This window comes from Corylus avellana, chromosome ca9 (genome assembly GCF_901000735.1).
Source record: "Corylus avellana chromosome ca9, CavTom2PMs-1.0".
In the NCBI taxonomy this organism is placed as follows: Eukaryota; Viridiplantae; Streptophyta; class Magnoliopsida; order Fagales; family Betulaceae; genus Corylus; species Corylus avellana.
In genome coordinates this window covers 21,957,567-21,979,615 of record NC_081549.1, presented here as the reverse complement: position 1 = coordinate 21,979,615, position 22,049 = coordinate 21,957,567, and the positions used below count along the sequence as shown (strand labels likewise).

The following is a 22,049-nucleotide window of genomic DNA, read 5'->3' as shown; positions in this document are numbered from 1 at the left end:
TTATAAAGTCACCTACAAATCTAATATCAGAAAAGTATTTCAATAATATATATATAGATTGATAATCACATACATCACTTGAAACAACATTCACATCCAACTGCATGGACAATTGTTTTTTTTTAAATAAATAAATAAATAATAATAATAATAATGCTGAAAAAAAAGGGTCAAACCTGGCTGCATTGCTCTTCATATCAATCACTAATGCCTTCGTCCTTGATTCTTGTGTACTCGCCGTCCTTGATTCTTATGTGCTCGTCTTCGGTAATTTTCTATTCTAATATAAACCTTAGGGAACATTTTGAAAAAAATGTCATCAACAAGTTTGTAATAGTATATCCTCCACCTCTTCCAAAACATAAGAGGCCCAATAACGATTCCAAAGCCAAAAACAAATCTCAATTCAGCACTTAAGAAATTCCAATCAATTGCATTCCTAGAATTCGAATGAGTTTCTTCAGATGCTGGAGGTGATGATCCCGACTCTTCATGTGTGCATTTTTCTCTCAACGGAAGGCCACATAATCCTATGTTCCCTTCGTAGGAAGTTTCCGAAAATGTAGCAAATTGCTTAATCTGTGGAATCTGTCCTACCAATTGATTGAACGAAAGGTTGAGAACTGATAGAAAAATAAGACCATTTGCAAGTTGAACAGTGATGCAGCGTCGGATTGCAGTGAACAAGAAAACAGCAAGTTGAAGGGGTAAATATTTCTAAGATTGTGAGACTATCACAAGAATCTAAGAAATCTTCTTAAAAACTATAGATTCTATCTATGGTTTAAGGAAAAACACAAAGAAACTCAACTCTGAGTAATTCTTATTAAACAAACTCAATAATAATCATAAACTGAATTGCTAAAGGCTATAAGCATATATTTATAGCCCAAGACTTCTAGCCCTAAAATAACAATGAAATAAAGTAAATTTAGAAGTCTACGAAAGACAACTAAACCAAATAAAAGACTAACAAAGAAACCTAATTCAAATAAAGACTGAAAGATAAGATAGAATAAACGATTAACAAAGAAACCTAATAAAAGACTAAAAGATAAGATAAGATAAGATAGGCCTTGAATTCCAATCTACATCATCCTCCCGAGGTTGGAGAGAATTCGCCCTCGAATTTGGACGGTCTTTTCCACGGTCCTTCGGGTGCCCTGTTAACTTGTTCCATTCTCCGTTCCTCAATATCACAACAAGGCCACACCCCATAAGAAACGTGATGGTTTTAATCATCAGCAGACTGCGACGATGATGTTGAAGGCCCCGCACCTCCCCTTGCCGTGTAGACTTGCCATGCTTTTCTCGTGCCTTGTCTTTCCCATATACCATGAAAATCTTAAAATAACTCACAAAGACCCTTTCAATCTTTGACAGAAAAGCCTTTTCCACCATATAGATCTCATCACAATTTTTGTTAGAATAATTTGATAAAATAACATCTATCCCAATGAAATCAACATAGTCAATTGGCTCAACACTAAAATCGAAGACTTTATCTTCGGGGCTCTTAATGGGCACATGATATGTGGAATTGTCGTCAAAAAGTGCAAAACTATCCGAAAGATTTACCTCTTCCAAGGGTTCCTCTTCTTCATGAAAAATTGTAAAACTCTCCAAAAGACTTATCTCTTCCAAGGGTTCCTCTTCTTCATGAAAAATTGCGATACTCTCTGAAAGGTTTACCTCTTCCACTTGTTTCCCCAATTCTTCAAGCTTTTTAGGACTCTTGATGTCGTGCGGATGATTAGTAACATTAGTTCCCGGTACCAAATCAAGTTGAGGTTGAATGTCTCGCAATGATGGCATCACTTTCGGTAATTCTGCTCGGACTATGTCGACACATCTCCCCAACAGCTTCTTTATCGGCCCCAGCACCTCTCCCTTGATGCCGCTTTCCTTGTCCGTCAACCCTTGCTTGGCTACAAAGGATTGATCATCCCCTTGTGAAGGTTTTGCCTCCGCCCATGGGCTATGTAGCAACTTCAATTTGGTTTTACCAAACATGAAGTTGTACGTGTTCTTTGTTTCATCATGGATAGCAGCTCTATCATATTTCCATGGCTTTCCCAACAATAGGTGACACGTATCCATGTCAACCACATCACACCACACATGATCCACATATTTAGCTCCAATAGAAAAAGACACTAGACAACGTTTAGAAACCGTTACCTCGTTTCCTTTCGTGAGCCATTCCAATTGATAGGGAGTAGGATGTCTCTTGGTCTCAAGCCCTAGCTTCCGAACTGCTTCCTCCGAGACTACATTCATACCACTCCTTGGATCGATGACAAGCTTGGCCACCTTGCCTCCCATGGTGCATGTAGTCTGAAATTGTCGGTACGTATCTCGAATGTATCGGGACACCGATTGATGCTTGGCCTTCGCTATCTCCCAAGACACCTTTTTTTTGTAGGAATTTTCTATTTTTTCTTTTTGGGTGTCGAGCTTGACGCCTGCATCCTGTGATATAGCATGGGCTTGTGTCGTTGGAAATTCCTTCCGCATTCCGCGCCCCGCATAAGGATTGACAAGTTCACCCTCGACGATAAATTTGTCTTCCGCCCCCGCGTATCTCGGTTTTGGTTGACGACGACGAACGCTCGGGCCATCCATGTCGGCCAAGTGATCGGTAGGGATCCCGTGTTGGGTGCGCGCACGCCCCTCCTTCCGCACGGTTAGACCACCAAACCTCTCCTCCATGTGCCGCAAACGAATCGCCGGTTGCTCCTTACGTGCTGCCTCCGTGCGCACGTGCACCTCGTTCATGTCTACAAAGCGGTTGCTCCTCCCCATTCATAAAAAGTAATTGAGCTCTGATACCAACTGATGCAGCGTCGGATTGCAGTGAACAAGAAAACAGCAAGTTGAAGGGGTAAATATTTCTAAGATTGTGAGACTATCACAAGAATCTAAGAAATCTTCTTAAAAACTATAGATTCTATCTATGGTTTAAGGAAAAACACAAATAAACTCAACTCTGAGTAATTCTTATTAAACAAACTCAATAATAATCATAAACTGAATTGCTAAAGGCTATAAGCATATATTTATAGCCCAAGACTTCTAGCCCTAAAATAACAATGAAATAAAGTAAATTTAGAAGTCTACGAAAGACAACTAAACCAAATAAAAGACTAACAAAGAAACCTAATTCAAATAAAGACTGAAAGATAAGATAGAATAAACGACTAACAAAGAAACCTAATAAAAGACTAAAAGATAAGATAAGATAAGATAAGCCTTGAATTCCAATCTACATCAAACAGGGATCTCACCAATAAGGTCATTGTTTGATAAGTCTAATGACTCAAGCTGACTCAATTTGCCAAGAGATGGGGGGATTTGACCCATAAATGCATTATGCGACAAGTTGAGAATATATAGTGATTTGAGTTCTCCTATTTCTTCAGGTATAATCTCCCCAAAATTGTTGCATGAAAAGTCAAGAGAGTTGAAGATAGATAGGATCTTCACTAGCTCGACCTCTAGACCTTTGATGGTAACAGTTATCACATCTTGATAATAAATATCCAGAGACTCATCTTCAAATCGAAGGTGATTGAGCTGAGATTGGGCCTCATTTTTATCATCTGTTATGGCTTTCCAATCAGAAAAGTATTTTATTGGAAGCTTACCAGTGAGATTGTTTGCTGCAAGGTCTACAATTTGAAGCATCGGCCAAGAGGCATTATGACCCGAACAATCAATGGGCCCGTAAATGTTAGATCGCAGAACAAGGACGTGCAACATGGATATATTCTTCAAGTAACATGGGAAGGCATCCTCAATGTGATTGTTCCCAAGGTCTAAAACTTCTAAAGCTGTGCATTTGGCCAGAGATTTCGGTAGCTTTCCTTCTAATTGGTTTCCATTGAGATTTAAAGTTTGTAATCCACATTTTCTTGGAAACGTATTAGAAATTGCACCAGTGAAGTTGTTTCTCCTTAGATTCAGCACCCCTAAACTTCTATTCAACCCCTCTTGAGTCTCACTCAACTTAAACAAGCATTGGGGAATCGTACCACTCAAGATATTATTAGACAAATCTAGAACACGAAGATATGTAGCATTGCATATTGATCTAGGGATGTGCCCATAAAATTTATTGCTTGAAAGAGAGAGGAGAGAAGTGAAAGAAATAGAATTACCAATACTAGCTGGTATGACAAAGCTGAAATTATTCCTTGAGAAATCCAAGTATTTAGCATATTCTGGGAAAACAAAGGGTTGCCCTTGGAGATGGTTGGAGCGAAGGTCTAGGACACTCACAAAAGACATGTTGAGTAAAGGCAAATCTAAAGTCTCTAGATAGTTATAAGAAAGATTCAATGAGTAAAGATTAGGAAGTTGCAAGATCCAATTGGGTATCTTTCCATGAATCTGGTTATCTGAAAGGTCTAGATCTGTTAATGTGGATTGATTCATCAAGAAGTGAGGAAATGTTTTCAACTTGCTAGAAGCCAAGCTTAATGTGGTAATTTGAGGAAAGGCAGATAACGAAGAATTGGTTTCAATATATTCAATCACCAAGCTATTGTGGGAAAGATCGAGAACTGAAAGATTTCTCATAGTCATAATCACATTAAGTTGCAAGGAGCCACTAAAGTTGTTCGAAGAAAGTGAGAGTCTCTCAAGACTTTGGAGTTGAAAGATTGAAATGGGAATTGGCCCTTCCAAGTTGTTACGACCCAAATCAATGGTGTCCAATAGGTAAGAAGAAACAGTTGAAAATTCAGTGAGTTGACCAGAAAATTGGTTATTGAAAAGTTGTAATCTCCGCAATGATGGAAGGAAAAATAGAGAAATTGGAACACTCCCTTCCAGTGAATTGTAACTCAAGTCAAGAACCACCAGATTTGAAAGTTCTTCCCACCGAGTGGAAGTAATCTGACCTGTTAAATCATTATTGGAAAGGTTTATTGTGGTCAAATTCTTGACCATGCTGAGTGACGGAATTGATCCATCAAAGTTATTGTTTGCCATGTCCAAATAAAGCAATTGTGTGAGGCTTGCCATTGACTTTGGGATTGATCCATTGAAATTGCAATCTGAAAGACCTACTTCGAACAACATTTTTAGGTTACCAATAGAATGTGGCAATGTCCCTGAAAAGTTTGTCTCTCTAAGCACCAACATTCGAAGAGATCCATTCCATGGAAATTCTGGCAATGAACCCTGAAGTAGGTCATTGCCTGATAAGTCAAGTGTTTGGAGTGTTGGAATTTGGAAGATCTTTTCTGGAAATTTTCCATTCAACCTAGAATAACTAAGATCCAAGGACATCAAATTTTTGAAATTTGCAAAAAGTTTTGGAACTGGAGCAGAGAAATTGTTATAATTCAGATGAATAATGGAGAGAGTCTGAATATTGAGTAATGAGGAATCAAGAGGCCCTGAAAGAAGACAATTTGACAAGCTCAACACTCTCAAATTTGACAATGAAGATGATAATGCTCGACACCATTCATTCTTTTTTGCTGATAACTTAACACCATCAAGATGAAGTTCTATAAGATTCGAAAGATTCTTAACGAGCATATTTAGATTTGGATTCTCAAGTTTCAGTGAAGGAATCATGTGGTTGTAACCAGTAGATAAATCAAGAGTAACCAACCTTGTCAAGTGTGAAATCGCAATTGGAATCTGCCCCTTAAAGCCAGCATTTGACAGGTTCAAATAATTCAAGTTTGTAAGCTTGTCAAATTGGGATGGAATCTGGTAGGAAATGTCGTTATAAGCCAAATTCAAGTGCCGGAGATACTGAAGACCGAAAAGGCTGCTTGAATTGTCAAATCCACGGTAGATTGATTCACTGCTTAGGTCGAGACCAATAACACGTCCTTGGCTGCAGGTTACACCTTTCCATGAACAGCAATCAGCTCTTTGATTCCAATGCACCAGTTTTGTGGACAAATCCCTGTCAAATTCGAGGCTGTTCTTCAATTGGAGCAACAAGGCTTGCTGATCGCCGAGACACTGTCCCGACACCACATAGATACAGAAACTGGGAAAAAGTAGGCATAGCATCAAGAAAAGCCATGAAAAGAGTGGAATGCTCATTGGAGGCTGTAAAAAGAGACACCACACACAATAATGAGTTGAAGAGCTAATGAAATTACTGATGGGTTCAAACAGAGTAAGAGAGAAAACATTACATTTTGGGCCTGTAGGTAGCTAATATGTTGGCTGACAGAAATCGACTCAGATTTGGCAACTGAAAGTGTAGAAGAAGAAGTAGCAAAGGCTTTGCTTCGAAGGAACAACGAACATAGTTACAATATTTAGTTAAGAGGAAGATGTAGAGAACGGTAATCGGCAAAAACTTGATACTGGATGAGTTTTAGTGAATCCTGTGGCTGTGAGTTGAGATGGAGTACTCATGAGAGCCGCTACTTAAACCACGTAAAGTGTGAGGAGCTGCTGATGATTGCTTGACTTCTCAAAATCAAATCGACGCATTTTGGTTAGAAGCTCTAGCTGTACTCAGCTGCTGCGTCATTTCCAAAACCACAATAATGGTTCAAAAGTCTCTCTGCAGAACCAGAAGAAGAATTGCACGCACTTCCGTTGAAGTCCCAACCCCAATGATGGTTCCTCGTGACTAACTTCGGTGCCCGGATTAGGATTTCTTACGTTACAAAAATTTATGCCGATTTTAGGCATCAAAATACTTGAAAAATGTTACAAATTAAATATAAATGTAGCATGTTATCAAGACAATTAGAAAGCTATTGTCTAACTCTTCACTTTTACAGAAACACTTGTTCGAAAAATCAAACACGATTTTTAACTTGCTTAAATTTTATAAATGAAAAATTGAGAGATCCAAATCCCTGCCCGTTGCTCACGGCCTAATGATGGTTTGCTTGACATTAAAAGTCTTCCAAAAGTCTCGTTGCAGAACGAGAAGAAATGAAGCTCATAAATTTCTTTCCAACAATAATAATCATACTCAACTAAGTAGTGGATCCCCAACAATTTTGAAAATTCAGTACTCGCGCGGCAACAGCCTCATTTCCACAAGCACAGTCAATGGCTGTGGAGTAGAAAATGAGGCTGCAGCTTTGGGTTTACGGTATACTTGACTTTTCAAAAAAGCTATCGACGCGTTTTTGGTCAGAAACATCCGGCGTTCTGGTAGTAGTTGCGTCATTTCCACAAACACAAAATACAACAATAGTTTGCTTGACCTTCAAAGTCTTCCAATTAAGTTTCCACGCAGGACTACAAGTCTAGAAGCATTGAACGCATTTTTATTTTGAAAAGCTTTTTGGTCTTTAAAAATTATAAATATCATTATTTGACTAAAGATTATAAAAATTAATTAATTAAAAAAAAAAAAAACTAAAATCACAAAAAAGTAAATTTTTTTTTAAAAAAAGAAACCCATAAAGAGTTCTTAGCGCTGGTCCAACTCAAACTCCTGCGTCTTCTTCCTTAATTTTCAACTTTCACTTCCGCAGCTTCTTCAATTAATCCTATGGGTCGTCGTCTGCTACTCTCCGGCACTGCACTGATCAGGGACGGAGCCAGAAAATTTTATGAAATAGTCAGTCAATTTTTTTTTTTCAGTTCTTTAAAATTTTTTTTATCAAAAAAATTATTTTAATTATTTTTTATGAACTAAAAACTACCGTAAGGACCAAAAAAAAGTAGACATTTAAAAGTAAAGGCCAAAAATTAAAAAAAAAAATTAGTAGGTATTGACCAACAAAATTAAAAATAAGGCCAATTTTTTTTTTTTAAAGGACAAATAACTAAAATTAAAACTTTAATTTTACTTTTTTTTTTTAATTTTTTTATTAATTTTTTTACTTACAATATTTTTTTTTCTTATTTGGGGGGACCCTGGCCCACCCCGGTACCCCCTCCCTCCGTCTCTGGCACTGATCATCCTCCTCACCATCTCTTCTCTCGCAGGTGACCACAAAAACTCGCACAACCCACCACGAAAAAACCAATATTTTTCTCTAAATTCCTCAATTTCCTGCTAATTAACCTCCAATTCGTGTTTTTTCCATTTTTTTGTCTTCACAGAGGTCCGCTCTGATTCCTTCAAGATAGTCAACAACTGCCTGCGCACGATATGGCCGGCTTTGCAAACCACAGGCGTGACGGGACAGTTCCCCACCACCGGGTTCGCTCTCAAGAGCGGCGAATCCAAGAACATATCCATTCTCACGCCCTGGAATGGTCGGATATGGGGTCGGACCCACTGTGGCCAAGACTCTAGTGGAAATTTCACGTGCCTGACCGGCGACTGTGGGTCCGGGGCTCTGGAGTGCGGCGGGGTTGGGTACCAGCCACCCGTCACGTTGGCAGAGTTCGGGCTAAACAGCTTCGAAGGGTTGGACTTCTACGACGTGACCGCGTTCGACGGGTTCAACCTCCCGATGCTCGTCGTGCCCGAAGGTACGAGCCGAGGAACATGCGGCACTACTGGGATTGGGTGCTTGGTGGACCTGAACGGCCCTTGCCGCAAGCTGCTCAGCGTGACGCGTGGGGATGGGAGAGAAGGTGTGGTCGCTTGCAGGAATCCATTCGAGTACAAGTACTCTGACACACCCAGCTTATCGCCCATCTTTAGGCAGTCGTTGTACTTGCAGTTTTTCAAGTCCGCTTGCCCACGCGCGTATACTGAGCCGTTCGATGATAAGATTGCCGTATTTACTTGTGACTCCGCCAACTACATTATCACATTCTGCCCGTCACCTAATACAGGTAAAACTACCGAATAACCTTATTGTATAAATTATTTTGTGTTGGTATCTTATGCAAATGTGGGGTTAGTTTAGTCACTTTGTACGGATGCATGGTTTGCCACGCTGACACTTTCCAGAAATTTCACCGTGTTGTATGAATGATAAAGTAGAATAGTAGATAATGGAGTTATGAAAACTATTGAGGTGTGAATTTGTTTGGTTGGTTTAGATTAAAATATTAATTAAATAATTAAATTTATTGTTTATTTTTTATTTGTTTAAATTTGTAAGATTAGTATTCATCTAATAGAGTAATGCAATTAGGGGTGTTGGCAGCGAAGCCGCTTGAGAGTGAACTCGAAATCGGCTTATTAAGCTCGACTCGATTATTAAATAAAGCGCTTTATGAACATAAATCTTGGCTTAAATATTAAACGAAACAAGTTTGGCTCGACTCGACTTGGTTAGGCTCATGAGCGCTCTCGTATAAGGCTCGACTTGTATATTTTTTTATTAAGTAATTAACAATATATAGTCAATATTACTCAATAATAATAAATATACTATATAACTTATTTTAATATATATATATATAAAAAAAAAAAATTTAACATTATTTTCTCTCTTTCTCCATTTCTTTCCATCTTTGATTCTCTGTTGCTCGTCTTCTTCACCGAAACAAAAAAAGCTTTCTCCACTTAGTTGTGATCACACAGAGAGAGAGAGAGAAAAATCATTAAAAAGACTCAGATTCAATTAGAGCATACACAAATGAAAGGGAAAAAAAATCAACCAGAAACTATTGAGGGAGATTGAAAAAGACAGAAATTATTAAAGAATCAAACAGACCCAAACACTTTGGATCACTGCCTGTTTGGTGAGCGAGAGTGAGAGTTGAAAATGAGAGTTGGGGCGGAAGATGCACTATAACTGGTGAGGGAGATTGAGAGAGATGTTGAAAAAAAAAAATTTGTAGGGGGCATCGCCCCATTGCAGTCTGAATACAACATGTTAACTTATCCCACATTATTAAGAAAACACCAATCCCCAAGTTTGCTTATCTATAAAAGGATACATATTCTCTTTCTTCGAAACTAAGTGCTTTACTGTATTGATTTAGGCTTCATACTCGGCTAGCCAAACTAAGCAAATGCTCATATGCAAGCTGGTTTCTTGAGCCGTTTAAGAGTACTTGAAGTTTAAATTTATTAAAAAAAAAACACACACACACACATTAAATATAAGAACCAACTCACAAGTTGGATCGGTTCGGTTCGACTTATTATGAGCTCAAGCTCAATTTTTTTGCTCAAGTTCGAGTAAAATTTAAACGAGCCAAGCCCAAATAAGGGAACTCGGCTCGTTTACACCCCTAAATGCAATACTACACCTTTATTTTATCATATATTATTGGGCTGATATGCATGGACGGATGAATGGGAGCCCAGTATAGACCATGGCATCCCCTAATTCACAGGGAAAAATATTTTGCCTACTGGCCACTACCAACTAAATTTTTTGGCCCTTGCTCCCTATCTATATTAATTTCTGCCTCTGTTCTTACTAATGTGCCAGTATCTCTTAGTTCTTGAATTAGTCATTGTTATTAGAAAAAAAAAAAAAAAAAAATCAAGGGTTATAGGCATTGTCATATCAACATGGTGAAATGTTGATGGAATGTGATGTAGCTTTATTTATCATTGCTCTATTTAATATCGAGTAATGTTATATAACACATTAATATCCCACCATCATTCTAATATGTTATATCATGAGTAATACTACATATCACACAATCATCTTACAAATATCTCACAAAGTTGATGCAGCAAGGTCTAGTAGCCTTTGATTTTTTTTTTTTTTTTTTTTTTTTTTAACAAGAGTTTATTCGATAGCTACTAGACTTTACCACGTTAATTTTGTGGAATTTGTGGGATACTTATATGGGATGTAGCATTGCTCTTAGATCAACTCTTGTTAAAATAAAAAATCAAATCAAATCAAGGGTGAATTGGACATAGTGCATACTTTCAAGATAATGGTGTGTCGGTCCCCAAGGGGTAGATCAATCGACTGTGGACCACGCCTCATGAAACGGAGGTCACTAGTTCGAACCTCATCTTTTCCTTCTTTTGTGTGGACATGTAAAAAAAAAAAAAAAAAAAAAAAAAGATAATGGTGTGTCATTTCATTTCTAATTCTAATTTGTAATCTAGTTTATATGTTGTAAATTCCCAAAAATTACAACCTAAAAATGAAATGCACGCCTTGAAATTGAAATCCAGTGCTTAGAGGATTTCAAATTTTAAATTGGGTACCTTTTAGATGATGAACTGGGACCGGGATGTTACATAATTTCTCTAAAAAAAAATGTAATTGAATAGACTTCATAAAAATAAAAAATAAAAAACTCACCGGCCAATGGCGATTTCTTTCTCACTCCTTTGCATAACTACGTACCTCTTCTTTTTCTTTTCTTTTTTAAATAAATAAAAAATTCCATGGGTTTATTTCAGAAGTTAAGAATAGTTGCCTAATCGTTAATTAGCTTCCCTTTTTCTGTACTTTTTTTTAATAGATGAGATAGTACCAAAACAAAAACCGAATAGTTCGGCCTTGTTTGGGAAGCAAGATTTTCCAACTCAAACTGAAATTTTTTCTAAATTCATGTTTGGCAATTTTTTAAACTCAATTCAACTCAACTCAAAAAATTTCAACTTAACTCAAAAATTTTCATCCAAATTAATAAAAATTATAAATAAAGATTGAAAAAATAAATAAATAAATTTAGGGTAGCCGAAACACCCCAGGTGGTGGCTGGGCCACCCCAAGCCCAACTGGGGTGGTCCGACCACCCCTTAATATTTTATTATTTTTTAAAACTTCTTATTATTATTTTTTATTTAAATTTAAAATATATGTAATATTTTATTATTATTTCTATCAATGGGACATATGTTTCATTTATGACCTTAGAGAGATCCTAATTATTAATTGGATATTCTCTAATCCAAAATGGATAGAAGAAAATCCTCTACCGTGTTTGACCCACATTCCTTCGTGGGCCATAGGTCGAATAATGAAGGTTGTTGATAGAGGACAATTTTCAATCATATTTGCTTTAACAAAAGGGACATATATAGCGATTCTGACATCATATGGAGACATAATTAATGGCGTTGGAAAGCTCATTTAGAGGGTTACAAAGTCATATTTCATTAAGTTTTCCTAATTCAAATGTTTACTGAGTTAAAATAGACCGTAAAAAGAAAATTGAAAAGCCGTACAAAATTGCTCGTATGTTGTTTATGTTTGAACAAGCTTTAAAACAAGTTGACAAAATAGCTCATTCAATAACTCATATGAAGTTGGGTTCGAATGAGTTATTCATAGATGCACTCGTTTAAAGTTGGGTTAGAACGAGCTGCTGTGTGAATTGACAATTCATGTAAGAATACGAGGAAACCATAGTTAGGTTCGAAAGAGCCTCTTACACGTTCAGACAAGCTCTAATAAATTTTTGTAAACAAACTTTTATTTGAGCGTTTTCTTAGGTTCAGGAGTCTAGGTAGTATAAATATATGTAATGGCTATCTATTGCCTTAATTTATTATGTTATTTTGACCAATGATCAATGAAAAACACTTTTAAGAGTGGTTTTCTTTTCTATCCACATTAAATCCTTGATTGAGTATTAGTTTTAAGAAGAGTTGTGATTCTTATCTTGTTTGTCTTGGCAAACTAATCACTACACCCTGCATTAATTGATATCAAAGTCAAGTTGCACTGCATCAATTATTTAATTGTTGATGGAGATCTTGTGGGCTAAACAACAAAAAAATTCGTCCAAAGTGCGTTAACTAGCAGAGCAAGAACGTTAGTAATTACTACTCTTAACTATTGGCAAATATATCAAGGATTAAATTAAGGGTGAATTAAATTAAGCTGGAAGAGAAATGATAGGATTATAAAATATTTTACAAAATAATTTTATTGTCCTATTATAATTGAAAACGAGATAAATTTATAAAAAATCGCTAAATAGAAAATCTCTTTTTAAACCATGAGATGGTAGAATTTGTAAATGGGTTAAAGTAATTCCAAAAATATTTATGTATAATATTTATCCCACAAAAGAAAAGGTAATTGTGAAGTGGGAGAGTGTTGTTCTCAAAGTTAGAATTGTCAGAGTCATTCATTTATGAGGACCTCAAAGGGAAGTTGTGGCATTTAAAACTCTCCGCATCCAATTCCCAATGCTCCAACTACCTCGCATTTACTCCGATCGACGGATGGACGGATGGATGGGACGGATGTGAAGCTCATAACAAAAATAAATCATTCAAAAGACGACACAAATCTCAGCCCCAATTGTCTCATTTATGAGCTTCACATCCGTCCCATCCATCCGTCCATCGGAGTAAATGCGAGGTAGTTGGAGCATTGGGAATTGGATGCGGAGAGTTTTAAATGCCACAACTTCCCTTTGAGGTCCTCATAAATGAATGACTCTGACAATTCTAACTTTGAGAACAACACTCTCCCACTTCACAATTACCTTTTCTTTTGTGGGATAAATATTATACATAAATGTTTTTGGAATTACTTTAACCCATTTACAAATTCTACCATCTCATGGTTTAAAAAGAGATTTTCTATTTAGCGATTTTTTATAAATTTATCTCGTTTTCAATTATAATAGGACAATAAAATTATTTTGTAAAATATTTTATAATCCTATCATTTCTCTTCCAGCTTAATTTAATTCACCCTTAATTTAATCCTTGATATATTTGCCGATAGTTAAGAGTAGTAATTACTAACGTTCCTGCTCTGCTAGTTAACGCGCTTTGGACGAATTTTTTTGTTGTTTAGCCCACAAGATCTCCATCAACAATTAAATAATTGATGCAGTGCAACTTGACTTTGATATCAATTAATGCAGCGTGTAGTGATTAGTTTGCCAAGACAAACAAGATAAGAATCACAACTCTTCTTAAAACTAATACTCAATCAAGGATTTAATGTGGATAGAAAATAAAACCACTCTTAAAAGTGTTTTTTCATTGATCACTGGTCAAAATAACATAATAAATTAAGGCTATAGATAGCCATTACATATATTTATACTACCTAGACTCCTAAACCTAAGAAAACGCTCAAATAAAAGTTTGTTTACAAAAATTTATTGGAGCTTGTCTGAACGTGTAAGAGGCTCTTTCGAACCTAACTATGGTTTCCTCGTATTCTTACATGAATTCTCAATTCACACAGCAGCTCGTTCTAACCCAACTTTAAACGAGTGCATCTATGAATAACTCATTCGAACCCAACTTCATATGAGTTATTGAACGAGCTATTTTGTCAACTTGTTTTAAAGCTTGTTCAAACATAAACAACATACGAGCAATTTTGTACGGCTTTTCAATTTTCTTTTTACGGTCTATTTTAACTCAGTAAACATTTGAATTAGGAAAGCTTAATCAAATATGACTTTGTAACCCTCTAAATGAGCTTTCCAATGCCATTAATTATGTCTCCATATGATGTTAGAATCGCTATATATGTCCCTTTTGTTAAAGCAAATATGATTGAAAATTGTCCTCTATCAACAACCTTCATTATTCGACCTATGGCCCGTGAAGGAATGTGGGTCAAACACGGTAGAGGATTTTCTTCTATCCATTTTGGATTAGAGAATATCCAATTAATAATTGGGATCTCTCTAAGGTCATAAATGAAACATATGTCCCATTGATAAAAATAATAATAAAATATTACATATATTTTAAATTTAAATAAAATAATAATAATAATAAGTTTTAAAAAATAATAAAATATTAAGGGGTGGTCGGACCACCCCAGTTGGGCTTGGGGTGGCCCAGCCACCACTTGGGGTGTTTCGGCTACCCTAAATTTATTTATTTTTTTTTTTTCAATCTTTATTTATAATTTTTATTAATTGGGTTGAAAATTGTTGAGTTAAGTTGAAATTTTTTGAGTTGAGTTGAATTGAGTTTAAAAAATTGCCAAACTTGAATTTAGAAAAAATTTGAGATTGAGTTGGAAAATCTTGCTTCCCAAACAAGGCCGAATCATGAATATGTTACATCATCATTTAAAAATTTTAATTAAGTAATACCATATATATATATATATATATATATATATATATGCAATTAAATAAAATTTTATAATCATAAATTGAATTTTTTTCATTTCAAATGAAAATAGAGATGACCCTTATTAAACCAACCGGAGGGGCACACCCACTATGACGCCCCTCCATTTGACAACAATACTATAGGGTTGTGATCATTTTCTTGTATATTTGAACGAAGTAATCTTTGCAACGCTTTGAGTCCACAATTTGAATGCAAAAGTGTCATTCCAATACACATACATAGTCTTGCAAAATGCCTAGAAAAAAAATATATTCTTGCAAAAAAGTTAGTATTTGTGGAGTTTAAAAGCTAAACATGTCATGCATTTTCAGGACTTAAGCTACTATAAATTATTTTGTAAGGTCTAATCTAACTACTAAATCCTAAATTTCTAAATTACGCATCATCCTAAAATATTTTATTGTTGACATGTAGCTTGGTGATACAATAAATAATCACTATAAGCTCCCTCAAGTAGTATCTAAATAAAAATAAAAATAATAAGAGAGTTATAAGTAGAGCTGGTAATTTTTGACACGATCTGCAAGAACCAAGCACGAAATTAAATGATTAAAGTTAAGGAGTCTGACCCGTTTAATTAAATGGATCGGATTAGACCTATATAGTATTTTACCCGTGCATCGATATGATCCAAACCCGACACGTGACATAATGGCTGACAATTTTTAACATAACTCATGAACTTGATAAGAATCCAATACAAAATTAGAAGGTTAAAGTTGAAAGGTTTAACCCATTTAATTAAATAGATTTGATTAGGATTGACATATATAGTCTTTTTACCCATGCATTAATATGACCTGAACCCGACACGCGACATAATGACTAACAATTTTTTACATAACACATGAACCCAACAAGAACCCAATACAAAATTAGAAGGTTATTATTGAGAGATTTGACCAATTTAATTAAATGAGTCATTTTATAGATGATCTATATAGTCTTGTACCATATCTTGACATGACCTAAAACGATACGCGAACACAAATTATCACCCCTAACTATAAGTCCGTCAAGTGGCAAGTATCTAAAGGACACCCTCATAGAGCTAGGTACACACATTCCTCTTCTCTTACTCTTTCCATTTGGTTTTCTCTCAAATAACTATTTACCGACTTAAGCATCGAAAACTCACTCGACCTCTAAAACTAATAGTTTTTAATGATTTTTTTTATTATTTTACAAATAACCCGTCGCTATGCTTCAACTGTTCAACATAGCTCATGGCAGTATCTTTAGAAGTTGTATAATAATTGTTCTTTTCACAAACAAGAAGACCCCATTAAGTTAGACTTAGACCAGTATTTTGTTTTACTTAATAGACAACACAACCTGGATTTAATATGTACAATGAACAAAGAATAAAAATATAATAACAATTTCAACAACGTTTGCTTCCATGCTATTTATTTTTGTCGGGGAGGTCCACATGCATACACGTACGAATAGATCACTTTAATTGCCCCAACTCCCAAGTCAAGGAAAAGTCCAGCGGCGCATCGCCGGGCATCTGGCGGAGACTGGAACAATTAAAGGAAGGGGACCATGAGAAACGCGTGCTTCTGGAAACGCGTTTATTTGCTTTTTGAAAAGTCAAGAAACCCACGAATTTTCTTACCTCCTTCCACTCCTCAGCAGCTCGTCAAATTTCAACATTTATCGTTCCAATTGAAGCAGAGCTAGCCTTCAGCATTGGCTGCATCTTCTTCTACCTCCTACGTAGCCTCCCGTGACAATCTCGTCTGGTTTTACAGGCCCAAAAGCTCATGTTCATCGGCCTTCCTCTCCTCATGAATCATTGATTTCATCACCTCTTCAATTTCATATTGTTTGGGTGTCTCTTGTTACAGCCTCAAAATGAAAATTTCATTCCTTTCATGGCTTTTCTTGATGCCCATTTATTCACTTCTCCTCCACTTTTGTATCTCTGTGGCATTTTGTCAAACTCTTGGCGATCAGCAATCCTTGATGCTCCAATTGAAGAAGAGCCTCCTATTCAACAGGGATCGGTCCACAAAACTGGTGCACTGGAATCAAAGTGTGGATTGCTGTTTGTGGGAAGGTGTAACCTGCAGCGATGGGCGTGTTACCAGTCTCGACCTGAGCCGTGAATCCATCTCGGGTACACTTGACAATGCCAGTAGCCTCCTCTTCTCTCTACAGGATCTCCAATCTCTTGACTTGAGTTATAATTCACTGGAAGGAAGTATTCCAATTTCTCTGTTTTCCCTTCCATCATTGCTGCAATTACAACTTTCTAATAACCAATTTTCTGGTCAACTCAATGAATTTCCAGACGTTTCTTCTTCCTTGCTTGACACCCTTGATTTGAGTAACAACAACTTGAAAGGGCCAATACCCATGTCTGTTTTTGAGCTCAAAGGTCTTAAGATCCTCTCACTTTCTTCAAACAACTTTACCGGCTCCTTGCAGCCTAATATGATTCAAAAGTTGACAAGTCTTTCATATCTTGATCTTTCAGACAACAGCTTATCGATTGAATATGATGAAACTAATTTTTCGTTATCCTCCCTTCCCTGGTTATGGACATTCAACTTGGCTTCTAACAAGTTGAAAACATTTCCTGTTTTTTTGAGAAATCAATCTGAATTACTTCATCTAGACCTTTCTGGCAACGAGATTCAGGGGGAGATACCCAGTTGGATTTGGGGATTTCGTAATCTTTACGAATTGAATCTTTCTCATAATTATTTGGAGAGTCTAGATTTGCCTTTACTCAACATGTCTTTTGTGACTATCCTAGACCTTCACTCCAATCAGCTCCAAGGGCAGCTCTCGGTTCTCCCATCATATGCTAAATACTTGGATTTTTCGGAGAATAACTTCAGCTCTGTCATACCAGCAAGCATCGGTAACTCCCTTACCTACGCTAATTTCTTCTCTATATCGAGCAATAAATTTTATGGGAGTATTCCTGGTTCATTATGCAATGCTACATATCTTCTTGCTCTAGATTTGTCTGATAATTTACTGAGTGGCCCGGTTCTCCAGTGCTTAATTGAGATGAGTCCTAGGGTGTTGAATCTAAGGAAAAACAATCTCACTGGCTCAATTCCTAATACGTTTCCAAGCAATTGTGGCTTACTAACTTTAAATCTCAATGGAAACCAACTAGAAGGAAAGCTACCTAATTCTCTAGCCAATTGCACATCTTTGGAAATTTTAGACCTTGGGAACAACAACATTGAGGATGCCTTCCCGTGTTACTTGAAGAAGATAGCCACGATGGGAGTCCTTATTTTGCGATCTAACAAATTTTACGGGCCCATTGATTGCTTAGAGCCTAGTGCCGCTTGGCCAAATCTTCAAATTGCGGACCTAGCTTCCAACAATTTTGTTGGTAAGTTTCAAATAAAATCCTTTTCTAGCTGGAAGGCAATGATGGAAGAGGAAAAAATGACTTCTCAGCTCAATTACCTTCAATATGAAGTTTTGTCTTGGGATATTTATTATCAAAATAAGGTTACACTTACCTTCAAAGGTCTACAGGCGGAGCTGGTGAAGATTCTAACTATCTTCACCTCCATTGACTTCTCATGCAACAATTTTGAGGGGCCTATACTTGCAGAAATTGGAGAACTCAAATCACTATATATCTTCAACCTGTCTCATAATTCTTTCGATGGCCAAATCCCACAATCTCTAGGAGAATTGGCTTATCTTGAGTCATTGGACTTATCAAGCAACAAGCTTACTGGTGAGATTCCTGTCCAACTTGCAGATGGTCTTATTTTCCTATCAGTCCTTAACCTTTCGTTCAATCAATTGGTGGGAAAGATTCCACAAATAAAGCAATTTGCTACATTCTCAGAAACTTCCTACGAAGGGAATATAGGATTATGTGATTTTCCTTTGAAAAAAAAATGCACACATGAAGAGTCAGGATTATCACCTCCAACGTCTGAAGAAACTCATTCGAATTCTGAGAATGCAATTGACGGGATCTTTTTAAGTGCTGATTTGGGATATGTTTTTGGTCTTGCAATTGTTATTGGGCCTCTAATGTTTTGGAAGAAATGGAGGATATGCTTCTATAAACATGCTGATGACATTTTTTTCAAGATGTTCCCTCTACATTATATTAAAATAGAAAATCGTCCAAGACGAGCACACAGGAATAATGGACGGGGAGCACGCATAAATCAAGGACGCAGGCATTAGTGATTGACATGATTAGCAATGCAATCAGGTTTGACATTTTTTTGTTTCTTTCTGATATATATATATTGGATGCGAATGTTGTCTTAAGTAAGTTTGTAATCATCAATTTATATAATATATTGAATAGTTTTCTGATATTAGATCCGCAAGTGACTTATGAGACGCTTATGGGAAGTGGAAGCAAAACTGACCTTTGTTGTCGGACTTGCCTTGATCACTTTTGTATGTTTGTTTTTAGCTTTTATTTTAAGATTTGAATAAATGACCCTATTTTCATATAAGACTAAATTTACACTTCTTTTTTTTTTTTTTTTTTTATTCCTTTTTGTTCTTTTGAAGTTTTCTTTGGATTTTATATCTATATCCTTCATTGAGGACCAGGATTTTTTTATAGAGGAATGTTAGGTTTTTTCCTTGTGTTTTCCTAGTCCTTGTTCTAAATTTTTTTTTTTCTTAGTATATATTGGAGGTCATTGGTGTTGCTAGTGTTGGAGTTTTGTGACTTTCACCATAAAGTTGGTGGGACCCAGCATCATTAAAAGAGGATCCTTTTGGCTCAAGTTTTGTATTCCTAGTTGCTCCTTGCTTAGCCAACTTTTATGTCCTATATAAAGGGGTGTCCACAGCACATAAACACATACAGAGAAAAACAAAGTAATATTTGCTTTGTGTTTTGGTGAGCCAATAATAGAGAGAAAAGTGACTGGGCTCTGATACCAGTCACTTTTTCTCTCTATTATTGGTGCCATCGCTCCCACTCAAACCAACAGCTCTGATACCAGTTGTTAGGAAATTAATCCTATTTCCCAAGACCCGTGTGTGCCAAAAACGTGAAGCACCAAAGGGAGGAGAAAAAAGAGAGAATTTGAGAGAAGGAGGTACAAGGGCAGCAAGGGTGTTTTCTTCTTGGTGGTTTTTGGAGGAGCCAAAAACAGGTGATTAGAAGAAAAAGGGTGCTGCAGAGTGAGAGAAGAAAATAGAGATCAGCCGCCTTCTGTTCCAGCAAAAGAAGAGTTTGTACATCTGTCTTTTGTATTCTGTTTTGGGAATAATCTTTCTTGTGTGATAGTGAGATTTGGGTGTATTGGGGCTTTGGGATCTGAGTGATTTTCTCTTTACTATTTTTGTACTCCATCTTTTGATAGTGGATTTTTCTCCGGGTCGTCTCCGCCAGTGGATGTAGGCTTGTTAAGCCGAACCACTTAAATCTTTGTGTCGTGTGTGATTTGATTGCCTAATCTTTGTTATTCCGCATTCTTCTTATTTTTCGCATCTCACGGGTCTTGGGAAATAGGATTAATTTCCTAACAGCTAGATCACTTCCAAGCTTGCTCCCAACACAACTAATCTGTTTTCAATTGAAATGTCCACTTAACTCTCATGTCTTTCTTTTTTAGGATAAAGCAAGGGCTAATCAAGAATGCTCCCACTTGACACTTATGTCATCCACAAAAGTAACCAGCAAATCTATTAATAACAACTAGTCAAACAAAAAAAATAAACATCATAAATAACAGTGTCCAATGGCAATGGATCAGTTGTGACACAGACCGAGATCCTCTTCTTTTCAACTTGAGAGGAACCGGTTAGTTGTAATGTGGGAGTAAAATGGCTCAACCAAAAAATAAAATTACTAACCATTTGTGGAGCAAACACGTGGGTTGGAGTTAATGATGTGGGTACTTTTAATGTTGCTCGAATTTTTAACCATTTGTGTAGCAAATATACAAGAGCTTCTATGGTGTCTACTAGCCTAACAAGTGGGCGAATTCTACCAAAGACGTGTTTGGACTAATGAGACTTATAAAAATTATTTCATATTTATTATTCAAATTACTAATAATATGGATAACAAAACTACTGAAGATGTTTGTTTATCGACAACAAAATATTTTTCTAAGTGGAGGGAAATGGTGGCTGATGAAGAAAACGCCCAGACTGAGCGTATTCGCCACAAATTTGAAGCTTTATCTGTGTATGTTTATTATCAAGATGTTGCAACAGTTACCACCAAAGGTCAACAGATGGAGTTCGTGAAGAGTTACGACTTCATCCCATTGAATTTTCATGCAATAATTTTGAGGGGCCAATACCTGAAGAACTAGGAGAACTCAAATTGTTACATATTTTCAACTTGTTTGGCCAAATTCCACAATTTCTAGGAAAATTGATTTATCTTGAGTTATTGGATTTGTGAAGCAACAAGTTTACTGGTGAGATTCATGTCCAACTTGCAAATGGTTTTATTTTTCTATCGGTCCTTAACCTTTCATTCAATCAATTGGTGGGAAAGATTCCACACAGCGAGCAATTTGCTACATTCTCGGAAACTTCCTATTTCCTATAAAGGGAACGTAGGATTATATGGTTTTCCTTTGAAAGAAAAATGCACACACAAAAGCCGAGATCATCACCTCCAGCACATGAAGAAACTCATTCAATTTTTGAAAATGCAATTAACTGAAACTTTTTAAGTGTTTAATTGGGATTTGTTTTTGGCTTTGGGGTTGTTGTCGGGCCTCTTATGTTTTGGAAGAGACGAAGTATATGTTATCACAAATTTGCTGATGAATTTTTTTGGGGAAAATTCACTTTACCCTCATAAAGTTTCAGAGCTTTTTTAATTCGAACCTCAATGTTTAAAAATTGGCAATGTACCTCCTTAATGTTTCAAAATTTTCAATTCAGACCCCCTGTTACTAATTTTCGTCTAATTTGACGAAAATCATCCCACGTGTGTCTCACGTGGGATTTTGATGCCCTCTATTCTAATTTTGTCCTCATTAAAACCTATAAAATTACGTAATTACCCTCAATTGAGGACAAAATTAGAATAGAGGGCATCAAAATCCCACGTGAGACACACGCGGGATGATTTTCGTCCAATCAGACGAAAATTAGTAACGGAGGGTCTGAATTGAAAATTTTTGAAACATTAAGGGGGTACATTGCCAATTTTTAAACA

At 36.4% G+C, this 22,049-nt stretch overlaps 3 protein-coding genes across 4 annotated transcripts in view; 2 read left to right on the top strand and 1 right to left on the bottom strand.

Annotated features, from left to right (window-relative positions):
• Positions 1-3,270: 3,270 nt before the first annotated feature.
• LOC132162493 (receptor-like protein 6) lies at positions 3,271-7,165 on the bottom strand. The gene is made up of 3 exons (XM_059572730.1): positions 7,008-7,165; positions 6,168-6,261; positions 3,271-6,078 (listed from the first exon to the last, which is right to left on the bottom strand). Exons 1-3 carry the CDS (start codon positions 7,163-7,165, stop codon positions 3,271-3,273), a joined length of 3,060 nt encoding a protein of 1,019 aa, XP_059428713.1.
• Positions 7,166-7,401: 236 nt separating this feature from the next.
• The window catches only part of LOC132192338 (PR5-like receptor kinase), a 23,071-nt gene continuing 8,423 nt past the window's right edge, over positions 7,402-22,049 (top strand). The window contains exons 1-3 of one of the 2 annotated variants that reach the window (XM_059607645.1): positions 7,402-7,532; positions 7,906-7,932; positions 8,050-8,925. In XM_059607645.1, the coding sequence (XP_059463628.1) occupies positions 7,493-7,532; positions 7,906-7,932; positions 8,050-8,750 (768 nt within the window). In that variant the 5' untranslated portion in view covers positions 7,402-7,492 and the 3' untranslated portion in view covers positions 8,751-8,925. Of the gene's footprint in view, positions 7,533-7,905; positions 7,933-8,049; positions 8,926-22,049 lie in introns of those variants that run through there. The other variant, XM_059607644.1, reaches the window with a different exon arrangement.
• On the top strand, positions 16,605-19,341 carry LOC132161994 (receptor-like protein 20). Its single transcript, XM_059572232.1, has 2 exons — positions 16,605-19,112; positions 19,226-19,341. The coding sequence occupies exon 1, from the start codon at positions 16,760-16,762 to the stop codon at positions 19,082-19,084; it is 2,325 nt and encodes a 774-aa protein (XP_059428215.1). The 5' UTR covers positions 16,605-16,759; the 3' UTR covers positions 19,085-19,112; positions 19,226-19,341.